Source organism: Oxyura jamaicensis, chromosome 6 (genome assembly GCF_011077185.1).
Source record: "Oxyura jamaicensis isolate SHBP4307 breed ruddy duck chromosome 6, BPBGC_Ojam_1.0, whole genome shotgun sequence".
Lineage (NCBI taxonomy): Eukaryota > Metazoa > Chordata > Aves > Anseriformes > Anatidae > Oxyura > Oxyura jamaicensis.
In genome coordinates this window covers 17,188,171-17,212,921 of record NC_048898.1, presented here as the reverse complement: position 1 = coordinate 17,212,921, position 24,751 = coordinate 17,188,171, and the positions used below count along the sequence as shown (strand labels likewise).

Sequence of the window (24,751 nt, the reverse complement as noted above, 5' to 3'; positions counted from 1 at the left end):
CACTGAATCAGCCCCACTGTGTGTGAGCAGGATCAGCCCGGGATGGACTCTGCAGGGACGTGGCTGTCAGTCTGCACCTTGTGTGGTCGGCTCCATGGCTGCAGGATAGCTGCCTGCATAGGATGTGGCTCAGGGGATACGGGCACACTTCAGCATGGCTTTTGACATTTCTGTTCCAGGGTGACTTGTGTGCCACGGGTGGGCAGTGACTGAGCATGGAACACACCATGACTGGGGGAAGGAGCTGAAGCGTGCCCTGGTTGGGGTAATGGCACTAGAACACCCCAGGCCTTGCTAAACATCTCAGGGAGCCTGGCATGGTGTCCAGCTGGTGGGGTTAGGAGAGCTGCCTGCAAGCCCAGCCACCAAGATTTTATTTGAAGTGCCCTCCTCTTCATTTAATGGGGAAGGTCTCCCTGGGAAACAGCCTGGGTTCCCTGTTACTGGTATTACTGGGGCTGGCGAGAAACTTGTTATGGAAAATAACTGATATCAAGTGAACTGCTTTTTTTTTTTTTCTTTCTTCCTTCCACCCTCCACCAGAAGGGACTGTTTTTTGGCAGAAAATAGCCAGGATTCATTTTTAAAGGTTACAGCCAACGTTTTTCAGACTCTTTGTGCATGTCAGGACAAACACCCATACAAATACACATGCACATCCAGACACACAGTTGCGAATGTACTTTTCTTTGCAAAAAAACATACGATATATATATATTTATATATACATAATGCTCCCCGCAGAGATCCCTACACCGAGGAGCTGTTTTGGGGTGAAGCCCCTTCTTTCCCCACAGCACCCTGCCGCCAGCCGGGGATGGGGATGCCGGCGGAGCCCTCCACCCCTGGGGTGCCCCAGCGGAGGGGACGCAAGGGGGGGCGGCTGCCGGCGCTGAGCCCCCCGGGGGACCCGCAGCATCCCCCGCGTCAGGCCGGGGCCGGGCCGCGCTCCCCGCGGAGCCGTGCGCGGAGCCGTGCAGCAGCGGGCGCGCAGGGTGCGCGCCGCGGGGAGCGAACAGCAGATTGCGGGCAGCCAATGGCGAGGGCAAGCCGAGGTGGCACCAAATTTCCCGCAGCCAATCGGCTCGCGAGGGGGAGGGAGGATTAAAAAAAAAAAAAAAAAAAAAAAAAAAAAAAAAAAAGGAAAAAAAAAGCAGCCAGGCATCATGCGAGTTGCCTGGCCCTCGCCATCCTCCTCTTCCTCAGCATCCTTCCTCCCGCCCCCCGCCCCGCCCCCCCGCGCCTCCCCTCCCGGGCACGCCGAGAGCCGGGCCCCCACCGCGCCTCGCCTCGCCGCCCGCCGCGCTGACCCCGCGCATCTCCGCCGCGGGCAGGGGGTCACCGGGAGGCCGGGGCGTGGATAGCCCGGCCCCGCTTAAATAGCTCCGCACCCGCCTCCCCAGCCGCACAGCTCGCCGGGCGAGGGGGCCGACAGGAGGCAGAGTCCCGCAGCCGTCGGGGACATCCGCGCACCGCCGCCGAGGAGCCGAGCCCTGCCCCATGCCTGCGCACTTGCTGCAGGAGGAGGTAAGCGCGGAGCTGCGGGCGGCCCCGCGCCTCGCCGCGCTGCTTTGTCTCGGCCTCGCCCCGGCCTCCTTCCTCGCAGCCTCCTTCCTGCGCTGCTGCTGCCGGCGGCGTGGGCAGCCACGCGTGTCCGTGCGCACTCGTATGAGCGCCGATGTGCGCGGCCATCGCCGGGCGAGGCGATCGGTGCGCGCCTGAGGCTCGTGGGGAGGTGGCGGAGGGAGCGGGGGCCTCCGCCGCTGGGGTTATCTCCCCGGAGAGGGCTCCGGGAGGTGGGAGCACCCTCGGATGAAGTGAGCAGAAAATTCAGGCTTGTTTTAAAAACATCGATCCAAGCCTGCTGATCGGGGCTGTTGAGGAAGGTCCGTTGCGGCGTGAGGTCGTGGGGTTTTGGTAGTGCTCAGACTGTGATTTTTATTTATTTTTCCGAAAGAAAGGGCTTTTATTTAACAGCGTTCTTAAGCCAAATGTTGCAGCAGGGAGCGTCTCTAGGACAGACGCAAGGTGAAAGTGGCCAGCTGCCCAGATGAAATGAATGACTGTGTCTGCATTGCCAGAGCCAAGCAAACATACAATGGGGAGACAGCCCATTTTTGGCATAAGACAGTCTGAATAACAACCGAGCAACAGGAAGAGATGGAGATTTTTTTTTTTTGTATTATTATTTTTATATTTTGCCTTCTGGCTATCACCCTTTGCCCGAGGGGAAGCAGGGGCTGATCCTGATGCTTCTACTCTTGTGTTCTCATCCTTTCCACCTCTGCCTGTGCCAAGGAGTGGGAGGTAAACCACAGCCCCACTGCCTTGCCTATCACCAGCACGCAGGGTCTTTCCCCATCCTTTTGTGCAGGTGCTGTGACCTTCCAGGGATGCTGTGATGTAAATAATTGTATTCTTCTCACCACCCGAAATGGATGCCAAGGACAGTGTGCTCAGACCACGTTCCTTGGTCTTGACGTGTACTTTGGGGCATATCCTAGAGGCTGGGAAGAATCCTGTCCCTGGGTCACGTTGGGCATATTTAAATACAGTGGACCTGAGATTCAGTGCCCTGGGGCCCCTCGGCTGAACCCAGCACTGGAGCCTTTGAGCTGCAGCTGGTTGTAGTGCTGGCTGGTTGCCAGGATCACCTATTGAGTGTTCGGTGCTGGTAGGGTATGTGGGGAGGTGTGGAGATGGGGGAGCACATCTGTTCTGCAGATGAGAGCTGCCAAGTCATTCAGAAAGGAGGGAGAGCTCATGAAAATGATTTAGTTGGCTCCCTCCCCCTCTCATCTGTAGACCCCAGATCAATTCCCATCCCATTTTCCTTGGTAGGAGCCGCCAGAGCTACTGTGGCCATAAGGGAATAAAAATCCTTTCTTCTCTCCTTGTTTCCCTGGTCTCCAGCTAAATAGCTGCCCACTTCTCCCTCCCTTTCCCCCCTCATCAAGGCTGTAAAGGTAGAGCTGAATTTCACAGCTGTTTTATAGCCCTTCTGATTTAAGGTTAGTTTACATGTGAGAAATGACCAGTTCAATTATATCAAGGTAATTCTAGCAGCAAAGGCATGCTGGTAAAATTCCTCATGTGGCTACTGCGATGCTGGAAGAACAATTTTTTTTCCTCTCTGCTGTTTCCTTTGCACTCTCCCTCCTCCTCTGCTCCCGTGTAACTCTGACAGTGACATAAGCTATCATGGAGGAGAAAAAATGCAACTCCAACCCCACATTCTTACTCTGGAAGCAGCATGTCCATATGGGGAGAGTTACCCGTCTAATTATACCACCAGCTCTCTGTTGGGAATTTTTCCTGCATAGACAAGTCTTAGGTTTTTTGGTAGATTGTCTCCCAGCCAAGGAAGAAAACTGCCTTCCTGCCAAAATGTCAGACGAGAATATCTGACACTTCGGAACAGGCAGGACTTTTGCTTGTCTAATCGCCGGACTAGAAGCCATTTCTCATGGCTCTTTTTGGGGCAATTGCTGAATTCTCCAGCAGATTGGTATATCACGCTCTCAGACTGATGTTAAATAGAAAAGCAGGGAGGGATGGCCTGTGGGATGCCGAGGTGGCTGGTCCTGTGCTCAGCAGTGCCTGGGTTCACTGGAAACATCAGGGTGCTCAGTAGTATCCAAGATTTTTCCTTTCTCACTGGGATACATTCAATTCCAGAAGGAAAAACTTAGAGAGCTCCTCATGTAGCAATCATTTTACTTCCTAAATGTGGGGAATCTCCCAGCTTTACCAGCTCCTCCCCGCAGGAAGGTATGTCTGTAACCCTCTAGTTTCTACCCTTGGGAAAGGGAGGAGTTGGGGTGGCCACGTAAGCTGCCTGGCCTGATTTTAATGTCTCCCTCAGGAAACTAGGCCATGGCAGAGCGGTGGTCTTTCACGAATCCTGAGTGCCTGGGGTTCAATCTGCTTTTGATTTGCGAAAGGTTTCTGTCTGGAAAGGAACTCCCCGGCTGCAGGCTCCTGGCTTTGCCGCGGCCTCCCCCACCACCCTGTCTCTCCTGCTCCTGCCGGGGGGCTTCACGGCCTGTCTGCCCGAGGAAGCAGGCAGTGCAGGGCCATGGCCTTCAGGCAGGAGGCAGGCCGGGGCAGCGTGCCCCCACCAGCCATGTCCCACGTGCTCGGCACCTCTGGGGTCGAGCCCAGGCGTGTGCTTGGGCTCGGGCCCGAGGAAGGGCTGCGAGCGCCAGCAAACATGTGGCTGTCAGGATGGAGATGGAAATCGGTGATTCAGGGTTCAGTGACCTGTCTCATTAGGGTCAGTCCTGCCTGCGCCTTTCGTCATGCGTGCCTGCTCGGGCGGGCTGTCACTGCGCCAGGGCAAACAAGCATGTGGAGAGGGAATGTTGTGTCATGGTTACAGGAGGGAGCCGGGAGCCAGACCCAACGAGCTTGCTCCTTAAAACTTCCTATCCCTGCACTGGTGGCCTCAGCTCACGGGGTTGTCTTCCCTTGCCTCAGTTTGCCTGTGGGTGGAAAAATGGGAGAGGGATAAGAGGCTCAACGGCAGCTGTGAAATAGGAGCTGCAGGTCTGACTGGTCTCTGCATGAGGTCTTGCTGCATCATAGCCCAGGTGGTGAGGCACGGGGATGTGAAGAGTCCCCCCAGAGGAACCCCCCCTGGATGCTTCCCGATGCTCCCTTGTGATCCCTAGTGGGGTGACACAAAGACATAGGAGGTCAGGAGCAGCCCAACAATTGAAAATAAAATCATATTTCAGATCATATTTCTCTCCCACCTCTTTGTTCATTCACAAGGTTTCCTTTATTGTTGCCTGCTTGTGCACATGCCCAGACTGCAAACCCACCTTAAAAACGCCCACTAATAAAACTGAAGGAAAATGAAAATCCTTGCAGCTTGCAAAAGAACTCACCAAAGCCACTGGTGGATAAAAGACTGGCTTTCAAGACTTTTTCTTTACTTTCCGCATGGTGCCTGCCATTCACCTCCTCCCCCAGGAAAGAACAGGCCTTCTCCGTTTTGCAGGCCATCCCTTGGTGGGGCTGGAGTGGCTGTTCTTGGTGCCAGGGGCTAAGCTGAACAAATGGAGCCTGCCAGGGAAACTGCAGGCTGCGAGTCGTGGTACTGCCAGCCTACTTGTGCATCTTGCAGCTTCCCACATTTGTAACCACCGATTTCTTGTTTTGTTTTCCCTTTCTCCTTTCTCGAAAACATCCATTGCCACCTCTCCAAGGAGTTCTCCTCCGCTTCCAGCACCACCACCGTCGGCACTGTCACCTCCCGGGTGACCAAGAATGGGGATGCCGTCATGGAGAAGGACTTACTCAGTCACGAGGACTTGGCAGCGGCCAGGGGCATGGTAGATGATATCTTTGATGAGACCTACCGTGAGAAGGAGGGCCCCAAGCCTCCCATGAGATACGTCTGGAGGAATATCATCCTCATGAGCCTGTTGCATCTAGGGGCCATATTTGGGTTGACACTGATACCTTCTGCAAAGATCCAGACCTTAGCATGGGGTAAGCACATTCCTCCACTTGTTTCTTGACATCTGCAAATATTGTTGTTGGGTGGTGATGTTTTTTTCCTTCAGGCCTGCAGACTCAGGGAGGAGAAAGAATTGGAGGTCTTCTGTTAGAAGGAGGTCCTCAGCCAGCTTCATAGCAAGCTGTGGGAAGGCATGCTAGTGTCTCCTGTAAGGTCATGAGGGGGAAGAATTTGGCAGGGGACCGCTTGGCTGTGTAAAGGGTAAACTTGGTGCATAGGCATTAGACAAGATGTGGGAAAGATCTTTCCTCCTACTTTACAGCATCCTTGCAGGCTCATGGAGGTCCTCTGCTTGACTGGCCATTACAGTGGGAGCTGGCGGAGGGGGGGGGGGGATTTTCTGGTACATTCAGCCCTCTCAGGAACATTCCTGACGTTGAGTGTGGGGGGGGGGGAAATCTTGACATGAAGCAATTCTGGTCTGCTAGGCTTGGAAGTAGCCCACACCTGAATGTGCAGCCACTAGCAAATTGAAACACAGAAAATCTTTGATGGAGCACTGTGACAGTCCCAGAAAGTTAGGAAGAAAGATACTAGCAAGAGCACTTTCAAGGGTGTCTGGGAATGCAAGATACAGGAAATCTGGTGAGAGGCTGCTGCCAGAAATAAAAACGATTCCTGCCCTTACCAAGGGAGGATGTAAAACCTGCAGAGATTCTGTGTGTGCGTGTGAGGGAAAAGAGACAAAATACAGTTATTCTGAGGGTAAAACTCAAGAATTAAGTCTGAAGTCCAGTCTTGTACCATTCTTATAAAAGCACAGATTAGCCTCCATCATCCCAGACTTAAGTTTGACAACTTTCAAAAATTAAATAAGTGGCTCTCCAGGCAGCAAATTCCAATGGAAAGCACAACCAAGCAGAAGGTAGCTAGGAGAAGCTCCCCTTTCTTTGAGACCTTTCCCTGGGCAGGAACCAAAATTCTCCTTTGACTGCTTGAAAGGCAGCTGGGACCAGGGCCCGAGCTGCTGGGGAGCCTCACTTTCCATGAGGCTTTGTGTGGACTCCCAGAGGGTTCAATAAGCCGAACTGTTCCCAATAGGGAGGTCTAGAGACTGCATCCAGCCCTGGCCTTTCTGTGAAGCAGGGCATCCTGAAATAAAAAGCACTGGTCACATTTGAGACCTGCTGGCATGGCAGCAGTGCTTTTAGTTTCAGTGGTGCTCCTGCAAAGTGCTGAGCTGAAGCCTGGTGGCAGGCCCCATAGAGGTCCTCCTGGAGTTGGACAGGCCCCAGAGATGTCTTCCTGGAGTCTCTTGCTCTGCCTTGATGTCCCTGATGGATGGGACCCTGGGACAGTCATAGTCTCAAAGCCTGTCCTCCTGACAGCTGTAAGCTAGGAGCATCGCAGCTGGGCTGGGAAGGAGATGGCTTCCTAGGCTGCCAGACTGACTTTGTCCCTCACCAACCACCAGAACATCTCACAGGCAGAGGCCTGGGGATGAGCGTCACTGGAGGGAGGCCACAGGACTCAGATGCTGGCTACAGCATCAGCAGGGACAGAGGCAGTGTTCCCTGTTCCCACACAGTCACTGTGGCCTTTCACAGGGCCGTTATGAAAGAAAACTTTGCTGACCTTTCCCTTGTGAAAATTTGACAGGCTCCAAGGACGGGCTGTGCTCTTCCCTGGGGCTGGCAAGGCTGGGCAAAACATGCAGCCTCAGCACAACCTTGGAAAAGTGTTTCTGGGCTGTCTGTGTGGTGGGAAGTCCCATTCCCGGGCTCATGGCTGCAGGCAGGGGCTGCTGACTTGTCTCACACACTGTGCTGGCAGACAGGGTCATCCAACCCCCAGCCAAATATCCTCAGGGCTTTGGGGCAAAGAGGAGGGAGAGGGTAAGTCGGGCTTACTGGTTTCATTTCTGCTGAGATGTGCTGTGATTTCCAAATCCATCCAACACTTCTCTCTTGAGCTCCCTGGAGATACTTAAGTGGGCTCAAGCATCTTGATTCAGGAGGTGAGTGATGTCTTACCCCCCAAAATGATCTCTGAAGCAGTATCCTTGCAACCATGTGCAAGTTTAGGATATCTGCATGGCATCCCACAGTACTTCATGGGAATCTGCCTTGCTTTTTTTCCTGGCTCCAGTCCCTCCCACTCCCCTCCCTCAGTCAACTCTGATGTGAAGTGCCAGTGGCTGTCTGGCCACTGTGAGGCACTGCATGATTCCTCAGTGGCTTCTGGAGTGACAGTTGGCCTGGGACAGGGAGAAGGAAATGGAGTTTGGGGAATTGCATTGTCTTGCACGGGCTGAAGATCCATCCTGTGTTAACAGAGCTGCAGTAGCTCCAGAGAGCTCCCTGTCCGAAGTCACTTGTTCTGGGAAAGGACCACTATTTCTTGCACCCTGCAGCACACAGCTTTCTCAGCTGATTCCTTTCTTTTGGACATACAGGTCTCTGTGACTGTCTTTTCAGCGACTTGCTGTTACCTTCCTAGCACCCCCTGTTAGTGAGGACTACAGTTCCCATTCGACACACAAGGATAGAACAGCAGGGACTTATTTTGCTCCTGACCATATGCCATGGGCTCATGGCAGAGCAGGTCTCCCAGTGATAGATTTGGAGCTGCTGGTTTTGTTTTTGTTTGTTCAGACCATTTCTTCCTTAGGCTGTGTACGTACAATATAAAACCAACATGGCCCCAGATGTTCTCTGTTGTGATGCTGCAGGCAGCTGTAGTGCCTGGTAGCTGATCTACCTACTGTATTTTTTATAAGGAGCAATTCCCTGCTTATATCCTCTTCATCTAGGCCACTGTCTCCTTGATGATTCTGTCCCTCTGAAACCAGTTATATTGGTGACTGTGTCCTCTTTTGTTTTCATTTCTCTGTGTGCTAATTCCTCTTTGTCTCTCAAGCTCTCCAGCCCTGCCTTCATCATTGTTTGCTGTTCTGCATTGCTGTGTGCATTGTATCCCCTGATCTCTTTCTGGTACAGAGCTTCCCAGAACGAGCTGGGGTTGTTGATCAGGTGAAAGCTCACCATATCGAGAGCTCTCCAAGCTGGCTTTCTAGCCAGCTCCCCTCTTATTTACTCTCATCTCCACTGCACTTGACAAAGTCTGGCTCATTCTCTTTCTCTTCAGGGATCACGGGCAGATTTTTTATCATTTGCCAGACTGAGCCTGGAAGGGCAGAATGCGAAGGTGATTGACAGTTTCTTCTTTCACTGCTCTCAGCCTCCCACAAAATACGATTTGTAGGGTGTCTTCCTGGCCCTCAGGTGCAGCAGAGAGATGATATATGTGTAAACCCCTATTGGCCTGGCTAGCAATGTTTATAAAACAGTGACAGCTCCTCCTGGCTTGGTGCTCTGACAATACCGTAACTTCTTGCAGCACTAGTGGTGGCAGAAACATGGCTTGATACTGGGTTTTGTTGCTGCTGCATCACCTTTGGACCAAGGAGAATCTTGCTGGATAATTTAGGTAACTGGCAGCCTGAAAATCTCAGCCAGTAGTAGCCGCAGGAATGTGTCCAGCAAAATGTTTACAGAAGTCTGTTGTTGCTTTCCCATCAAGGCCGCTACTGGTAACACCTCTCTTAGTGTCCTCTCCAGGCTTAACTAGCATGGAGGGGAAGTTCTGATTTTTGCCAGACAGGGAAGTCAAAATTTAGTAACAGTAGCTCCTATTGCTCCTTCTAAACACTGTTCCCCTTATGCCTGCATGCGTTTCTTTGCTTTTGGTATCTTTGTTCTGAGAGCAGCAGCTGTCTTGCTATCCTTAGGAACAACCTGGCTAGCATGGACTGGGAGGCAAGGAGGAAACAGTCCTGAGCTGTGGCTTTCCCTCCCACTGAGCAGAAGCCCAAGGACACTTGTTGGAGCAGGGACACCTCTTCAAGTAAACATCCTTAGTGTTGAATGCAGGTGACAATGCCTTTAGCACATTCCTGGCTTCCTATCATAACTTGAGGTCTGAATCCAGGCCACAAAGAGGTGAAGCTTATTGAGTCATGTAGGCATGACTGAATCTGAAATGTTTTTGGATTCATTTTTTTGGACCACTGGGTGTATATTACTGCTAGTGGTCATAATTCTTTGTATTCCAGTTGAAGGGGTCATTGACAACATCACCTGTGAAGGGACAATGTTTTGTTGTTGGATACTTCAAAGCCACTATCATGTCACGGAACAGAACATGATGTTGTAACCTCAGCTGATGGAGTGCCTGAGTCCTTCAGTCTGGGACAGCATCACAGGGCTGCTGTGAAAACCTGGGCTACTTTACCTTGCCTTTTTCTTTTCAATTCCCATCCCAGTGAGTGACCTTGGAGATGCTTTTTTCATTCCTTGTGAGATGCTCGTTCCCTGGCTATGCCATGGTTATCTGTAGGGATGAACCCTCTGATTAGGGTTCTCTGTTCTGGATTCCAGATCCTGTTTTTGCAGCAATTCTCACTGTCATGACCTATGTGTCTGGTGGAGCTAATAGCCCCCAAGTAGAGCTCAGGTTTCTGTGGGGCTGAGTGCCACATATGCAGAGCCTGAGAATCAAGTCCTTTCCCACAGAATGTGACTGCTCCTTAGATAAACTACAGCTATTGTATAGGCGCAAGAGGCAGGGCAGCACAGGCTTAGAGTTGTGGGACTCAGCTCCAAGAGATATCAGCATGAGCTGCTGCTGCTTGTGGGCTTTGAATGAACACAGTGACTGCTGTGTGCCAGGGCACCTGAAAGCTGTGGGTACTCTTCCAGATTTTTAACAAAGTCTTTCAGTTAAGACAACCCAGAGTAAGTACTGGGTTATCTGGTTTCTGGGTCTGTCTGTGTCCCCACCATGTCTCTTCTATGTTTCCTTGTGCTGACTGATATGTCTTCATTGTTGGTGTCAGCTTTTGCTGGGGGATGGAGATATCCACAGGCAAATGTTGAGAAATGCCTGTGTCAAAGAGATGCTGGCAGCTTCCTTCTTGCAAAACTGAAATACCACAGCCTTCAGCCAGTCCCATCTTCCCAGAGGCCTTTTTTAATCAAAAAAATCCTGGTCAGCATGTGAGGGTTAACTAGAAAGTGAAGCTTGAACTCAGGGCTATAAATAGGGCCTGTATTCTCCTAACCTGGCATTTACTTTCTAGTGCCATTAAAGATGATGAAAGATTGCATAGTTCAATTTCTGTCCTCAGTGCACCATTAACTCTCACCTACTTACCCCACAGTGGAGAGCTGGGCTCCTTCCCTAGAAAGTTGCCTCCCACATCCTTGATCCAACATCTGTTGCAAGGTGCCTTTGTTTTTTCCATTGACTCCCTGTTTGGGGTATATACACACAAAGTATACACAAGTTTGAGAGATACTGCTCTCAGCTCTGCTATAAACTGCTTGTCACTCTTCAAAACCTACCTCAGCTGCTGAGGTGTGCGCAGTAGGTATAAAGTTGCCCAGAGGTTTTATGAAATATGGTTTGCAGGGTATAGCAGCCTACATCCAAGGGAGAATGGTGGTGTGTCATGCTCCTACCGCTACTAGGATGTGTCTGAAACATCCAGGAGGGTGTTAGGTTGTTACTGCAGTGTCTGAGGTTCCTCAGATCAGAGACAGATGTTAGGTGCGTTCTCAAGGTTTGCTTTCTGTATGAATTTGTGTAGAAAGTGACTGATTTCAAGGGAGCTGAAATCTAAAACCAACAGTAAGGTAGTCATGAAGTGGTTCATAACTTTCAAGTCAGCATCACCAGGCTAGAGGAGGCCTTCAAGGTTTCCAGAATAAGTACTTTTCTGTTGGTGAGGCTGAAGGTAGACCTGAACCAAACACCTTACTCCAGCATCCCTCCCTTTCCCCTTCCAGGTCTGACCAGCTTTGTGATCTTTGCTCAGTTCCATTATCTTCTGCAAAGGCCAGATCCTGCTGCATTTGCTTTCCTTTTCATGCCCTGAAAGTCAGTTATGGCCAGTGATTGTACTTCTGAGGGACCGCAGAGGCCCTGGAAGACAGGAGGCAGAGGTGCACTGACCTGAGATGTGCAGTGCCTTCTGCAGCAGGCTGGGGAGCCAAGGGAGAGGATGAGGCCAGGAAGTCACGGTCAGACCAACAGGCAGGGAAGGTCGTGGTTAGACAGCATAATAGGGGTGAGAAGGATTTGTGCAAGTTTAAGGGGCCAAAGAGGATGTTAAATCAGCTGAGACTGGCTTTTAGTAAATAGGAGATTAGGTTTGGAATCTAGAAATACAAAACAAAAAAGGTGGCAGAGAGAAGGGAGAGGAAGCAGGAGATGATAGGAAATAAAGCCTGGATTATTCACTGAAGAAACTGGACAACAGAGCCCTGCATATGCCTTGGATCTCCAGATGAGTTTCTGGCAGAATATCTATTTTCTGAATTCAAGATAAGGTTGATTAGATCCATTTGGCTGGACTGAATGGTATTGTCAAGCATACTGGTCCCTATCAGTGGGCCAATGTGGAAGAGTAAGAAGCTGCTTGCAGGATTGAGCCAATTGGCTGAAATCTACAAATTTGTACCAGGGACAGAGTTACTTCTGCAGGAACTGGGAAGATGTCCCTTCCCCCAGCAGACTGAAAGTGGATCAATTGGCACATGCACAGATGTGCACCCTTCCTTCCTGATTTCTGAGCTTAGAGTGCAAATCAACTGTTGAATGCCCTCCATCTTTCTGCCAAATCTCCTGACTCTTCCTTCCTAGAGAGTCACTTTTCAGATCCAGTTTCTTTATTAGCTCCAGCTTCCTAGCATAATGTTGCTATGACCCTATTAAGACCATTTCTCCATTTAGGACCAAATGCTGTAGCCCAGGTTAATCTCCAAAGGCCCAAGGAAGGCAGGGGAGACAAACACATGATCTGGAGTGAGAAGAATGTGGTTTTTCACCAGCTCTCAGAGAGGCAAGGAATTCCCCTCCTGACCTGTGTGGAAAGGGAATATGTGAGGCAGCCTTGAGGAAGGGGGATCAGAACGAGCCTGGGAATGGCAACCTCTGGGCAGTATTAAGTCTGTGATGGGGATGAAGGTGAAGAATCAATGGATTGGTTGATTAGATTAGATCTTTTTGATTAGACCTTTTTTTCTGGCCAGTGTTTTTTTGTTTTTGTTTTTTTTTTTTTTTTTGTTGTTTTTTTTAATGTCCTAGTTCATGCTTTCTGTGGGTTTTTCTCTTGCATACACAGCTTTGGGGGAAGGCCTGCATTTCTGCCTGAAACTTTGCTGCAGGCTTACTTGCTCTAACTGCTCCAACACTTTAATTTCCTCTCCAGCCGTTCTGTGTTTTGTGGTGAGCGCTCTGGGGATAACAGCTGGATCTCACCGCCTCTGGAGCCATCGGTCCTACAAAGCCACCCTGCCCCTGCGGATCTTCTTGACTATTGCAAACTCTGTGGCCTTCCAGGTAAGCACCTCCTCCATGTGCTGCTGGTCCTCAGAAGGAAGTGCTCCCCTAAATCTGTGTCTCAGACACAGGGTTCAAGATTAAGATAGATTCCTCTCTCCTACTACAATCTGCCTTTTCTATCTAATGCTGTGGTGCCACAATCTTGTCTTCACTTTATCCCTTCAGAGGGTGACTGTGAGATGAACCTTGCTAATGAGGTGGGGGAAGGACTATTCACCAAGGCCAGGGTAGGAAAGCTCTCCAAAGCAGGAATGTACTCTTCAGTCAAGTGCAGTCCCCTGTGCTTGTCCTGGGAGGATCTGTGAAGGAGGTATGGAAGTGCCAAGTGCTCTCCTGGTGTTCAGGTTGCCTCACCTTCCCCTTGTTGCACTGCTGATAAGGGGAGACACATCTGCACTGCCTGGGGAGCCAGTCTGTGGAATTTGCTGCTGCAGAAAGACCAAGAACTTGAGGTTATGCATTTAGGGGGATGCTTCTTTGGTTCAGAAGAGTGATGGTTAGGAATAACCCTGTTATTAAGTCTTGCCACTGGCTTCCAGAGAGTCATCCCAGGGCAGTGATGTTTCAAGGAGAGAAAGGTTGGGCCTATTCAGAGTGGCCCAAGTGACTGCAGGCCGCTGATAAGTTTCTCAGGATATTGCTTAACCACTCACGGGAGCACTTCACCATCCACAAAGCAAACAAATTGGGAAGTCCTTAGGGACTGTAAATAGTAGCAGAGATGGCCCTGAAGAAGTTAGAGAGAAAACCCCAATTGGATTGACACAAAAAGCTTGGTGGTCTCTCCTGTTTGCTGCTGTGATGCAGCTCTAATGCACTCCATCTTTCAACTGTACTCAAAATGACTTCATACAGGCTTGCTACTGGGTAGGAAGTACTGGGTAGTGCAGCAGAGTGCAGTACTTTCTGCTAGAAAAAGGTGCACAGAAAAGTGCTAGTGCTGTGCCCTTAAATAATTTTCCAGTCAAGGTGTGGGGAGAAAGGTAAAGCCCAAGTGGACCACCTATTTTAAAGCCAGTATCTCTTTGCTTACTGTGTAGCTGTAAAGGATATAATTTCATTGACCTGTAAACAGAGCAGGGTTGGAATGTCTCTTCCAGCTTTGGAAAACTTTCTGAAACACCATTCACATTCCTATTCTCTGTTAGTACCAAACCAGAGTCTTCCATGAGGAAGAGGAAGGACCAAGCTGTTGATTCCAGCTGCTGGTCCAGCACTCAGCTTGGGAACAGGATGGGTTGCTGTGTATTGGCCAGTCCCATACAAAACACATCTTTCAGAGGGTTATAGGGCAGAGGGGAGAAAGAATTTGCTGAGTTATTGCTATAGGGGATAGCCATAGACAAAAATGAGACAGACAAATATTTCAGCATCAATAGGAACTAATCCAAAGTTTTACGGAAAATTCATTACCATTCCTCCTCAATTTTTCTTTTAGTAGTTGCTTACAATGACTTCAAGACAGAGTTTATTTTCAATTTACCTCATTCCTGTTAGTGGCAGCAGCTTCAAGATCAGGCTGATAATTACTAAGGCCAGAGGAGACCACAGATTATCTGAGGTCCTTCAGAAAATGCCTGTTGGCTGTTCAGGTACTTGTGGTGTCAGAGAATTTGAGACTTCTACATCTAGTCAGCTCCTCCACCTACAAGAGCAGGCAGCTGCAGCACATTAGGAGCTCCTCTAGTTATGGCCTATAGCTGGAAACTCCTCAAGGAAGGAGGGTTCTCCTTAGGCTTCACATGCTGATCTGAGAAAGCCAGGGCTGCAGTTAGAGGTCACCACAAACTAAGATCTGCAGAAAAGGTATAAGGTAAAGTTTGGATTAAGATTCTGATGTTTCAACCTTGAGCCCCCGGTATGCTTGTGTACTTGGTGTGATGGAGGTACCATGCTCCAGCTGGGGTACATGATCTCTTTACAGACTTGTGCCTGCTGCCTCCAGCAGAAGGCATGGTATGTAGAAGTCCTACGTACTTATGGGATTAAGGAGCCAGTTGTGTAGTAGAAGGAACAAGAGGTGTGCTTGGATCTGTTTCTTGTTTCCTAGTATGCTGTAATACATGGCTTTAAGCACATCAAAATCTTGGTGTAAAGGAACAAGATCAGGAATCTATTCTTAAAACTGGCCAAAACAAACACTTCTTAATACAAATGATGAAAACTGACATTTTCCAAATCATATTGATTTTGCAGATCAAACTGAATGGGTAAAGGGGCCAAATGGGATGATTTTTGGTAATTGTCACTGAAGCGATGTGTTTATTCTATTTCTAAAGAGGGACCTGCCTTTTAAGATAATTCGATTTCCAAGAAAACTAAAAAAGGTGTTTTTTATAAAAAAAAAAAAAAAAAAAAAAAAGGCCCCCAAGTTAAACAGATTAGGCAATCCCAGGAAAAGTAAGGCAGGTTGACCCATGGAAAGTGTCAATGTGGAGGGAAGGGGCAAGTTGGTCAATCCCAGCTGGCAGCATGTAGAGACAGGGACAAATGACCAATAAGTGCTGAGTGTGTGAGGGAGGAGGCATGGACTGCCCAATTGGGACCAGCTATTGCAGGGGTGGGGGAACTAATGGACCCATCAGAGCCTGTGGTGCTGTGGAGGATGTGCAAACATCGATTTGAATAATAAGAAAAGAGAGAAAAGAAGACCCACCAAAGAAACAAATCTTGAAGACAATTAAAATGGTTGAGCAAAGAAGATCCAGCGCCTGCTTTAAAAGACAAAGAAAAACAAACAAACAAAACCCTAAACCCTAAAGAAAGATAGCATGACGGATACAAGTTCAGGTCAACAGGATTTAGATGTCTAAATGTTTTAGGCCCTTCTGTTAACTTCGATGGGATCGTCTCTAGCCCTGGCCCTAAGTCTCTGCTCCCCTTGCCTTGCAGAATGACATCTACGAGTGGGTCCGGGACCACCGTGTCCACCACAAGTTCTCTGAGACAGATGCAGACCCCCACAACGCCATGCGGGGCTTTTTCTTCTCCCACATCGGCTGGCTGCTGGTGCGCAAGCACCCAGACGTCATAGAGAAGGGCCAGAAGCTGGACCTGAGCGACATAAAGGCCGACAAAGTGGTGATGTTCCAGCGGAAGTGAGTTCTGGGGAGAGCCCCAGCACGGAGGTGGGTGGGGTGGGGTGGGCCGGGGAGCACAAGCACCTTTGATGGAGCACGAACGGGACTGAGGGTGTCACGAGAGAAATGTGAGTCTTTGTTCTGCCTGAGCCTTTGCTGAGGGATGAGCTCTGTGAGAAATGAGCTGTGCCTCTCCTGCAGGAAGTATTTGGGAGCTGGTGCTGCTGCCAGCCCTCCTACACCCCTTTCTCCCGTAGCACCTCGCCAGCAGCAGGCTGAGTTTCCCACCACAAAGCACCTTCACACCTGCTTGCCCCCAGCCCAGCTGCTGCTTTGGCTGGCCCAGAGCCCACCCGCGGGTGCCTCCAGGCCATCCTTGGAGGAGCTGCGGTACGCTTTCCAGGTCATGCCTCTGCCTCTCTCCCATCAGTATGCTGGAAACAGTGTGGTGAAAGGGGAGTTGAAAATGGGGACATGAGAGGGGCTGTCGCTGGGAAGGACAGTCTTGTCAATCATGCCTCTTGTGTGGGGTGCCTCAGCTGTCTGTGGCTGTACTGGGGCTCATCCCCAGAGGAGGTGAGCCTGTCACCAGGTCTGCAGGGATGGGAAACTGAAGTCTCCAGGAATGGCTTCTGTGTATTCAGGGTAAAAGATGCAGGTCTCAGGGCGGAGGTATTTCTGCACTTGATTTTTCCCTGTATAGCTCAGGCAAGCGTGAATCCTCCAAATGGAGGACTGTATCAGCTCTGCCACTGAACCATTTTCTCCTGGTCCCTTCCTTTCCAGATACTACAAGCCCTCGGTAGTGTTGCTGTGCTTCACCCTGCCCACTGTAGTGCCCTGGTACTTCTGGGACGAATCCATCATCATCAGCTTCTTCATTCCAGCCATCCTTCGCTACACTATAGGGCTCAATGCCACTTGGCTAGTGAACAGTGCTGCTCACATGTTTGGCAACCGGCCGTACGATCAGAACATCAACCCACGGGAGAACCCCCTGGTCAGCCTGGGGGCCCTAGGTAGGTTCAGCATCCATGTCTTTCACTTCCTTGGTGCTGCGGCTGTTTATGGGAATTTCTGTGAATCCAGGCATCTGCATTTCCCCTGCACCCTTCCCCTCCAGCCCTGCAGCTTTTGCATGTGGGGCTGTTTCCCAAACTGGTCAGTGAGTACATAAGGGCTATCTAATAAGGGCTAAGGGTTATCAGCTTCCACCAGCCTTTCTGCAGCCTGGAAAGGGCTCTGTTACACTTAGCACCTCCTTATCTCAATAGCAATATTTTATTTACCCTGCTCCAAGGTCTCTCTGCCCCGTTTACCAGACTGAAAAACTTTTGCTGTGCTCTCTGCTTATCTCTCTTAGACCTATCCTATTGAAAGACAGCAGACATATTTGGACGTATTCATAGGGTAGCTGGTGATTTTGGGGGTACTTGAGGTTGAGACGAGACAGATCTTACGTGTTTTCTGAAGTTTTGGGAACCTAGGAAAGCATATCCTAGAGTCAGCATTTGCCCTGATCTGCTCTGACAAACCCAAATCTCAGCTGTTTTACATCCCTGTACGTTAGTGGGTCTGCACTGATTTCCGCTGCTGAAAGATCTGCTCCTGGATTTTTAGTAGGCAGGAATTTGAGCTGCAGAGGGCCAGGGGTTAGGAACAGGAGTCCAGGCAGTGCCACTGAAGGTGTGAGCACTGAAGCCTGCCTTGACACTCTCCAAAGCAGAGGGTAGCTGTCTAGGGTAGGCTGCTTAGTAGAAGTCTGTTTACATTACTCCCATCTGGAAAATGCCCTTTGGATTTTGGCATTAGGACTATTGGTGCTATAGGATTACTGATTGACCTCTCCCAGCTCATGGATTTGCTGCAGGTCTAGCCAAACCTATACTAAGAGGTTTCTCATTGTGGCAGAGGAAAAGGCACTAGGATTCCCCCAGTAAACCAGAGCCTTTCTAGGTTCCTTGCAACATGCTCGTTTTCTTGCAAAGTCACATTGCTCCTCTATGGCTGTCCTTGCATCTTTCGGGCCAGCCCAGGCTTCTCCCAGTGCTGGGCCATGCCCAAATGAGATGGGGTAGATCGCAGGGAGAAGAAATTTGGCTGAGAGGAGAAAGCAACCTAGAGTCAATCTAGAGTCTGTTCCAGGAACGTAGTGCTTTGGGCCAAGTGAAAGTGGCCCTAACCCCTAACCTTAGAGTCCTGCAACATCCTCTCCCTGGTCTTGTTTTGCAGGAGAAGGCTTCCACAACTACCACCACACCTTCCCCTATGACTATTCTACCAGTGAGTTTGGCTGGCGTTTCAACTTAACCACGGCCTTCATTGACCTCATGTGCTTCCTGGGGCTGGCCAGCGATCGCAAGAAGGTCTCCAAGGAGGTCATCCTGGCTCGGAAAATGCGGACTGGAGATGGGAGTCACAAGAGCGGCTGAGTTCCTACTCCCCTTCACACACACATCCACACCTCTCCTTCCTCCTTTTTTCTCCCTTTCTCCCTTCCTCACCCCTCTGAACACGCTGGACAAAGGTTTAATGTTCTGTTTACTAACTACTGAATAATGCTACCAGTTTGCTTAAGATAACGATAATGAGTTTTAACCCCCTTCCACACTGTATTTTACATGATGTATTTAAGATCTGGAGCTCTGCCTTTGTAACGCAAGGCCACCCCTTTCCCTCCTCCCCTTTTCGTTCTCCTCTCTAACCCCTCTGCCCTGTCTTCTGCTTTACTTTGTCCCTGCCTCCCCCAGTGGAGGGGCTGGTAGGAAGCAGCCCGGCCGTCACAGCCGGCTATACCACGGAGCTGAGAGAAGCCCGTACCAGCCAGCTGAAGAGTTGAGCCAAAGTCAGTGACCCTCTCCCCAAAACTCCCTCCCCTCCTTCCTCTGTCCCACCTCATGGGTTGCTGACGCTTGGCACGGCCAAACTGCTCCCTGAGATAAGCAGCCCCATCCCCTTCCCTTGCCATCGGGTGTAGAGCGCAGGGAGTTTGCCTTCCCCTCCCCGCCTCTCAGCCTCTCTGGCTGGAGGGAGGAGAGCCCCAAGAGTCTCTGAGAGCTCCAGGCAGGTCTTCTGGTGGCCGTGGGCACCACCAGGGGAGCCTCAGGGGCCTTACGGCCTCCTCCCTCTGGTGTGTCCCGTGGGGGCTGGAGGCAGAGCCTGGCTCGGGACCGTGCGGCCCCTTTGGAGAGCCGCAGAGCGGAGGGGACGGAGGGCTGTGCCACCAGCCTCGGGTGGCTTTGTTGGGTGCCGCCGAGACTGTGCGAGCAAATGGGACTGTGCCAAAATGGAGAGGGGGAGAAGGATGTAAACCAAAGCTCCACCAAGGTGTTAAGCTGCTTTATGTGCTGGAGAAACAGGGTCCCCGCAGGGTGGCAGGTAGATGTCCTGGTGTCCATGTGTGTCCCATGGGTATGCCTGTGCTGTGTGCAGGGATGCAGGGGACATGGACAGCGTGGTGAGGGAGCGCCTGCGGGCTCAGGAAGGGGTGAGGACATCTTAGAGGACCGATGGAGCAAGTCTCTCTGTCCACGTGGGCTCCGCTTAGTCGATTAACAAGTGCCTGACAAACACTGAGACGGAGCCAGGCAGTGAGGAACCAAGGTGGCTTGCAGCCCCCAGCTCCTTGAGGGATGGGGGTGCGCTCCCAAGAGAGCATGGGAAGAGAAAAAAGCTCCTCCTCAGTCCCTCAGCTCGCCTCCCAGACCCTCGTGACCGCCACCTCGCTCCTCAGCCTGGAGAGCACGCCGCTTGTCTGCCGTGTGGGCAGAATGGGTGGCTGAGGCAGCTTAAAGGTCAGTTATATCACCAGGGCCCCGAGACAGTGTGGGCAAGCAGCTGAAGGGTGTGTTGGGAAAAAGAGGTCCTTGTGGGTGTTGTTTCCTGCAAGTTGCAGAGACCGCAGCTGGAGTTCAGGCGGTTGGGCCGTGGGTGCAGTGGCCCCAAGCCCCTCACCAGGCTGAATGTGCTTTTTTTTTCCCTTTTAACTCCCCATATCATTATCCATTTTTATTTTTTGCTATTAGTTGTAGCAATAGTATCTGTTGTGTTGCTTAAACGCATCAATGGAGCTGGAGGAAAGCACGAGAGGTGACCAGGAAGGGGTGATGCTGGAGTGGGGTTTGTGGCATCTCCCTTATTTTGGGGGCAGGCAGGGCAGAGGGGGCACAGGTGCCCAGTTCCTTGCCCTGCTCTGCCACGTAGCAGCCAGGCAAGCCTCGCTGGAGCAAGCCTCTGCAGCTTTGCTTTCTCCTGCTGCTGTGAAACACACCAGGAACCAGGACAGCTCTGTGATGCTCTCCTTAACTCTCCTTAGCTTGATATTCAGAAAAGCAGTCCTCCTCTCCTTTTGCCTCCCTGCCACAGCCTTGTTACTGCTCATCACCAGGACCCTTCAGGGCTCTGAGCCACCAGGAGAGATGTGGTCTCTGGCTGAGAGATGTGATGGGAGGATGGAGCAGGGAGCCCTTTGGCTCCTGGCATCCTAAAGGCAGGTGGCAGCTGGCTGGAGGCAGCATCCTTATGGCCCCCTTGCTCCGCGAAGGGGCTTTGGCTAGAACTGTATCCTACCATTAAAAAACAAAACTCAAAACAGGAGAAACAGTTAGCTCTGAAACTGTGGGCTGACTTCACTTCCATCTAAACCCCTGTGATGTCTTGGAAGTCTCTGGAGAGGATGAGTTTGCTCCAGCCAGCAATTTGAAAGGGGTTTGGGGTGGGGGAAGGTGAGGAGAACAATGTCCTTGCTCCTGGTGCCCTTAGTGTGTTGTGTGATAGACCCTACAGTAGAGAAGCGTGCCGTGACTTGCTGCAGTATCTCACATCCTCTCAGCAGAGAAGCAAGGTTTGACATCAAGGGTTCCTTTCAAATTTCAAGTGCTGATTTGGGTCCAGAATCTGGAATTAGGGTGGAAGCTGAGGAGCAGTAACCAAACAGTCCTGGTGTTTGCCCAGTCACTTTAAAGGTAGATTGGCAAATATCTCTGGGTGCCTTAAATCTTTCTTTAATATACATAGGAGTATTGACAGCTATTTGCCGTTGTTTTTTTTTTGTTTTGTTTTTTGCTGAATTATGAACATTTGAGGGGTTTCTTAATTATTTAATTGCCTACATTGAACTGTGGGTGCAGGTGATTTTGAATGTATGAGTTAGAAATTTTTGTTAGATTAAGAAACAGATACAACACTTAAAGTAGAACTTTGTTTGATATATATATATATCTATATATACACCTATAAATATATATATATATATTTTTGGTGGCATGTTTGTATCCTGGACGCATTGTCTGTATGTTTAGCGTAAATGAGTCTGTGAGAGGTGGTAGTGGATGAGGCAGCAGCGGGACCTCATGACTCGAGCTTCTAGTTCTCCTGGGCTCTGCTCCCAGGTAAGCTACTTGCTCACTGCGTGCTTTGGGACAAAGTCACTTAAAAAAAAAAAAAAAAAACTCTCTGTGCCTCAGTTTCCCTGTCTGAAACGGGGCTACACCCAGCCTCTCCAGGGCACAGGGAGCAGGAGAAGGTAGGAGTACCACACGCACACCAATGCTGGCGGAAGCATTTGTTTTCCAAGACCGTTCCCAGTCCTGATGGTATCGTGAAGAGCAGCTGTCCAAGCGTTGGGTGTTCGGGGAAGGACTGGAAAGCTGAATCTGCACATTGTCTAAGCTCTGTCACTGTTGAAATGAGAGTAGGATACGATTTTTCACAGCTTAGGGATTTCTGCATAGTAGTATCTCTGTTTTGTGTACTGGAAAAGAAAAAAAAAACTTTTTGAAATAATTTCTACTAATACGGAAACAGACATCTGGTTGTGCTGATCTGAAATTTTATTTGTTCATAATAAAAATGTTACTTTAAGGCGTGTTGGGCTGATGACATGGCGGGCTGGGCGAAGCGCGAGAGCTCCCGCCGCGGCTACACGATCCCGTTTCCCAGTGCCTCCTCCCTTCCACAAGCAGCAGGAAAGGGCAGAAAAACCTCTGCCTCTTTAAGCGCGGTGAATGAGCGGATTATAATGGCTTTCATACTCCAGCGCATGGTGGTGGCCGGGCACGCCTGCTGCTGCAGAGCCAACTGCCCGCGCCACCGGGTTACTGCAGGTTACCTCCAGCTGGGGCCCGGTGCCAGGGCCCGTGGCTGACGGATGTACATGCAGCACAACACGTAATACAGGCAGCCCGCCTCTGCGGCCGGGTGCAGCCGCCAGCACGTCACACGGGATCGTCAACCTCGGCCAGGGGGAATTTTCCTCCCTCGAGTGCCCCTGCTCTCCTCATCCCTTTTAGAGCTGGAGGGAAGCGAAAGGAGAGGGGGTAATCCCCAGAGCAGGGATTGCTGTAATTCATGTTCCTTCCCCGCTTCCCCACCAAACCGCTGCTTTTGGAAGAAGCGGTGAACAAGGCCATCGCCGCATGGCTCCAGCTCGCTTCCTTTGGATGCAAGGGGGTGCAGTACTGAGGCACTGCTGTGCAAAACAGCAGCCCCTTGCACGCAGCGTGCTGAATTCCTCAGCAAAATGGGCCCACGCTTGGGTTTCCAGCTGCAGCTTCTGCTGCCTGAAAGCTCTTTGGGTGGGAAGGGCAGAGGCAGAGCCTGGTGAGCCGCAGAGCGTGGGAGCGGGTGCCTGCGGCAGGGAGCAGGGGGTCACCGGGGAGGAAGGGCTGGGCTCCTCCCTGCTCTCCCAGCCGGAGGTGAGCAACCAGCCCGATCAGTGTGGTGCTGTGCAGCTGTCCTGAGCTGTATCAGCAAGCACGTGGAACACTCTGGGTCTTCAGCTGGTCCCAGAAACACTGCACTGGAAGTGAGAGAGGTGCAGCTTCTGGTGCCTTGGTGCTCTTTTGATCTGAGCTCTGCTCGCACAACCCTTTCTAAAACAAGTGAGAGGCAGAGGAGGCAAATCTTCAAACCCCTTGATTATTCAGCCAAGCCTAAAAATAAAGTTAATGATCCCTCTGCCTGCGTTTCATGAGAGTGGAACTCAGATCTCTGCCTCTCCCTCTTTCTTAAAGGCTGTTATTAAATCCCCTGCCCAAAATGTTTTCCTGTACTATCAAGCCCTTCAGCACTGCCAGCTCAGCACTTTGAGCTGGTTGCCTGGAAGTGTCCCACGCACGATTCCTGTTCCTGGTTCCCCATGTAATCTATGAATTAGGGGTGCCATCCCGATGCACCCCAGCGCTGCCTCCCCAAAAACCTCGCACGGGCCGGGGAAGGGACGGGTTAACGAGGCAGCCAGCCCTGCTGGGAAGGGGAGGACGGGGAAACAAGCGGCTGCTTGTTCGGCACCCAGCGCGGGGAGGGAGGCAGCGGCCAGGTGGAGGCTCCGCAGCCCCTTCCGCGGGCACAAGGCGCAGGAGGTGCCACCGCGGCCCCTGCGCACACCCCTCCCGGGCATTGGCTGGGCCGCCCTCCAAGGCTGACGGTGCTTTAAAAAATAAATAAATAAATAAATAAATAAATAAATCAGAGGCTGAGTTTCCGCGGAGGTTACTGCCGGTCAGGCCGGCCTCCAGCAGCGTGCCGGCCGTGTGTGTGCAGCCGCCTGACGCGGGCAGGGCCAATCCGCGGCTCGGCAGCCTTGTCTGATGCCGCCCGGCCCAATCCTTTCATCTCCGGAGGCGCGGGGAGATGGAGACGGAGACGGAGACGGAGACAGCCCCGGCCCCGGGGCCTCGCCGCGCCCGCCCCGGGAGGCCTGGCCCCAGCGCCCGGTGCCGGCCGGGGGGCGCGGTACCGGGGGAACCGAGCCCGACAGCCCCCGGCCCGGGCGCTGCAGCCGTGGGAAACACGGGCAGCTTTTTGTCCTGCAAGAGTGAGCTCTGGGGTCAGCCTTGGGAAGGAAGCACACGCGGTCCAGAAGGTGAAAATGCAGCCTGTGTGCGCACGTGGCCATACTTCAGCATGTGTATATAAATGCAAGCTCACAGGGATCGGTCACAAAGCAGGACATCTTACATCTGGGAGAGAGGCTTAAAATCACGATTTTATACACATAAATGCCACTTGTGTTCTGAATCCAGTCCTTTTGTTACTGTATATTTAAAGTTATCTTCGCATAAAAACAATCAACCCCTTGCTTGGAATTCTTAACCAAAAAAAGCCAATGCCTACCTGTAAAACTTTTATTTCTCTTTAAACTATATGCAAAAACACAGCACTTTTCAGAATAAGTGGTATTTCATAATGGAGAGCAGCATGACGACAGCTGTTACATGCCAATTTGGCTCCGTAACAAACACATCTGCTTGTTTCACATTTTTTCAGCCCTCCTAAAATAGCTTTTTACAAAACCCTGGTCTTTAGCCCTCAAACAGAAAAAATGCCGATCCCTTTTCAAAATGCCTGTGACCTTCAGTCACTTTATAAGCTGACTAAGCCGAATTGTCATTTTGACTGAACAATTGTAAATACTTGTCCCTTCATATACAGGGAGCTTTCACATTCTGGCTGTAGCATTTACATGGATGTCTGGAATACATGGCTTACAAGCTAATGACAGTTCTGGTGACACCTGCCATGTGATTTTTAACACTCAGAAACTAGGAGACCTACACAGTCATAATATTGCACTTCTTCACCGTCTTTTTGAGGTGCCAAGGTAAATGGTGATGATCCAAATATCAAGTATTTAACTGCCATTTTATCACCTAAAATGGGCTTGGCCCGACCCTGAATCCCAAAGCAACTATGCTTAGATGCATTGTTCTCTGGTGACCACCAGGAACTGCATCATTCCACAAACCAAAATAATTAATTTAAAAATCCTGATGCATTACAGCTGTGAGAGGTTGGG

The 24,751-nt window shown here is 50.8% G+C and overlaps 1 protein-coding gene and 1 long non-coding RNA gene across 2 annotated transcripts; both read left to right on the top strand.

The window, feature by feature from the left end:
• The first annotated feature begins 1,287 nt into the window (after window positions 1-1,287).
• On the top strand, window positions 1,288-21,816 carry SCD (stearoyl-CoA desaturase). The gene is made up of 6 exons (XM_035330480.1): window positions 1,288-1,527; window positions 5,214-5,499; window positions 12,741-12,871; window positions 15,767-15,972; window positions 16,741-16,973; window positions 18,187-21,816. Exons 1-6 carry the CDS (start codon window positions 1,501-1,503, stop codon window positions 18,384-18,386), a joined length of 1,083 nt encoding a protein of 360 aa, XP_035186371.1. The 5' UTR covers window positions 1,288-1,500; the 3' UTR covers window positions 18,387-21,816.
• Window positions 12,878-15,629, top strand: LOC118169315. Its single transcript, XR_004752019.1, has 2 exons — window positions 12,878-15,201; window positions 15,238-15,629. It is a non-coding gene; the product is annotated as an uncharacterized LOC118169315 (long non-coding RNA).
• Window positions 21,817-24,751: the final 2,935 nt, after the last annotated feature.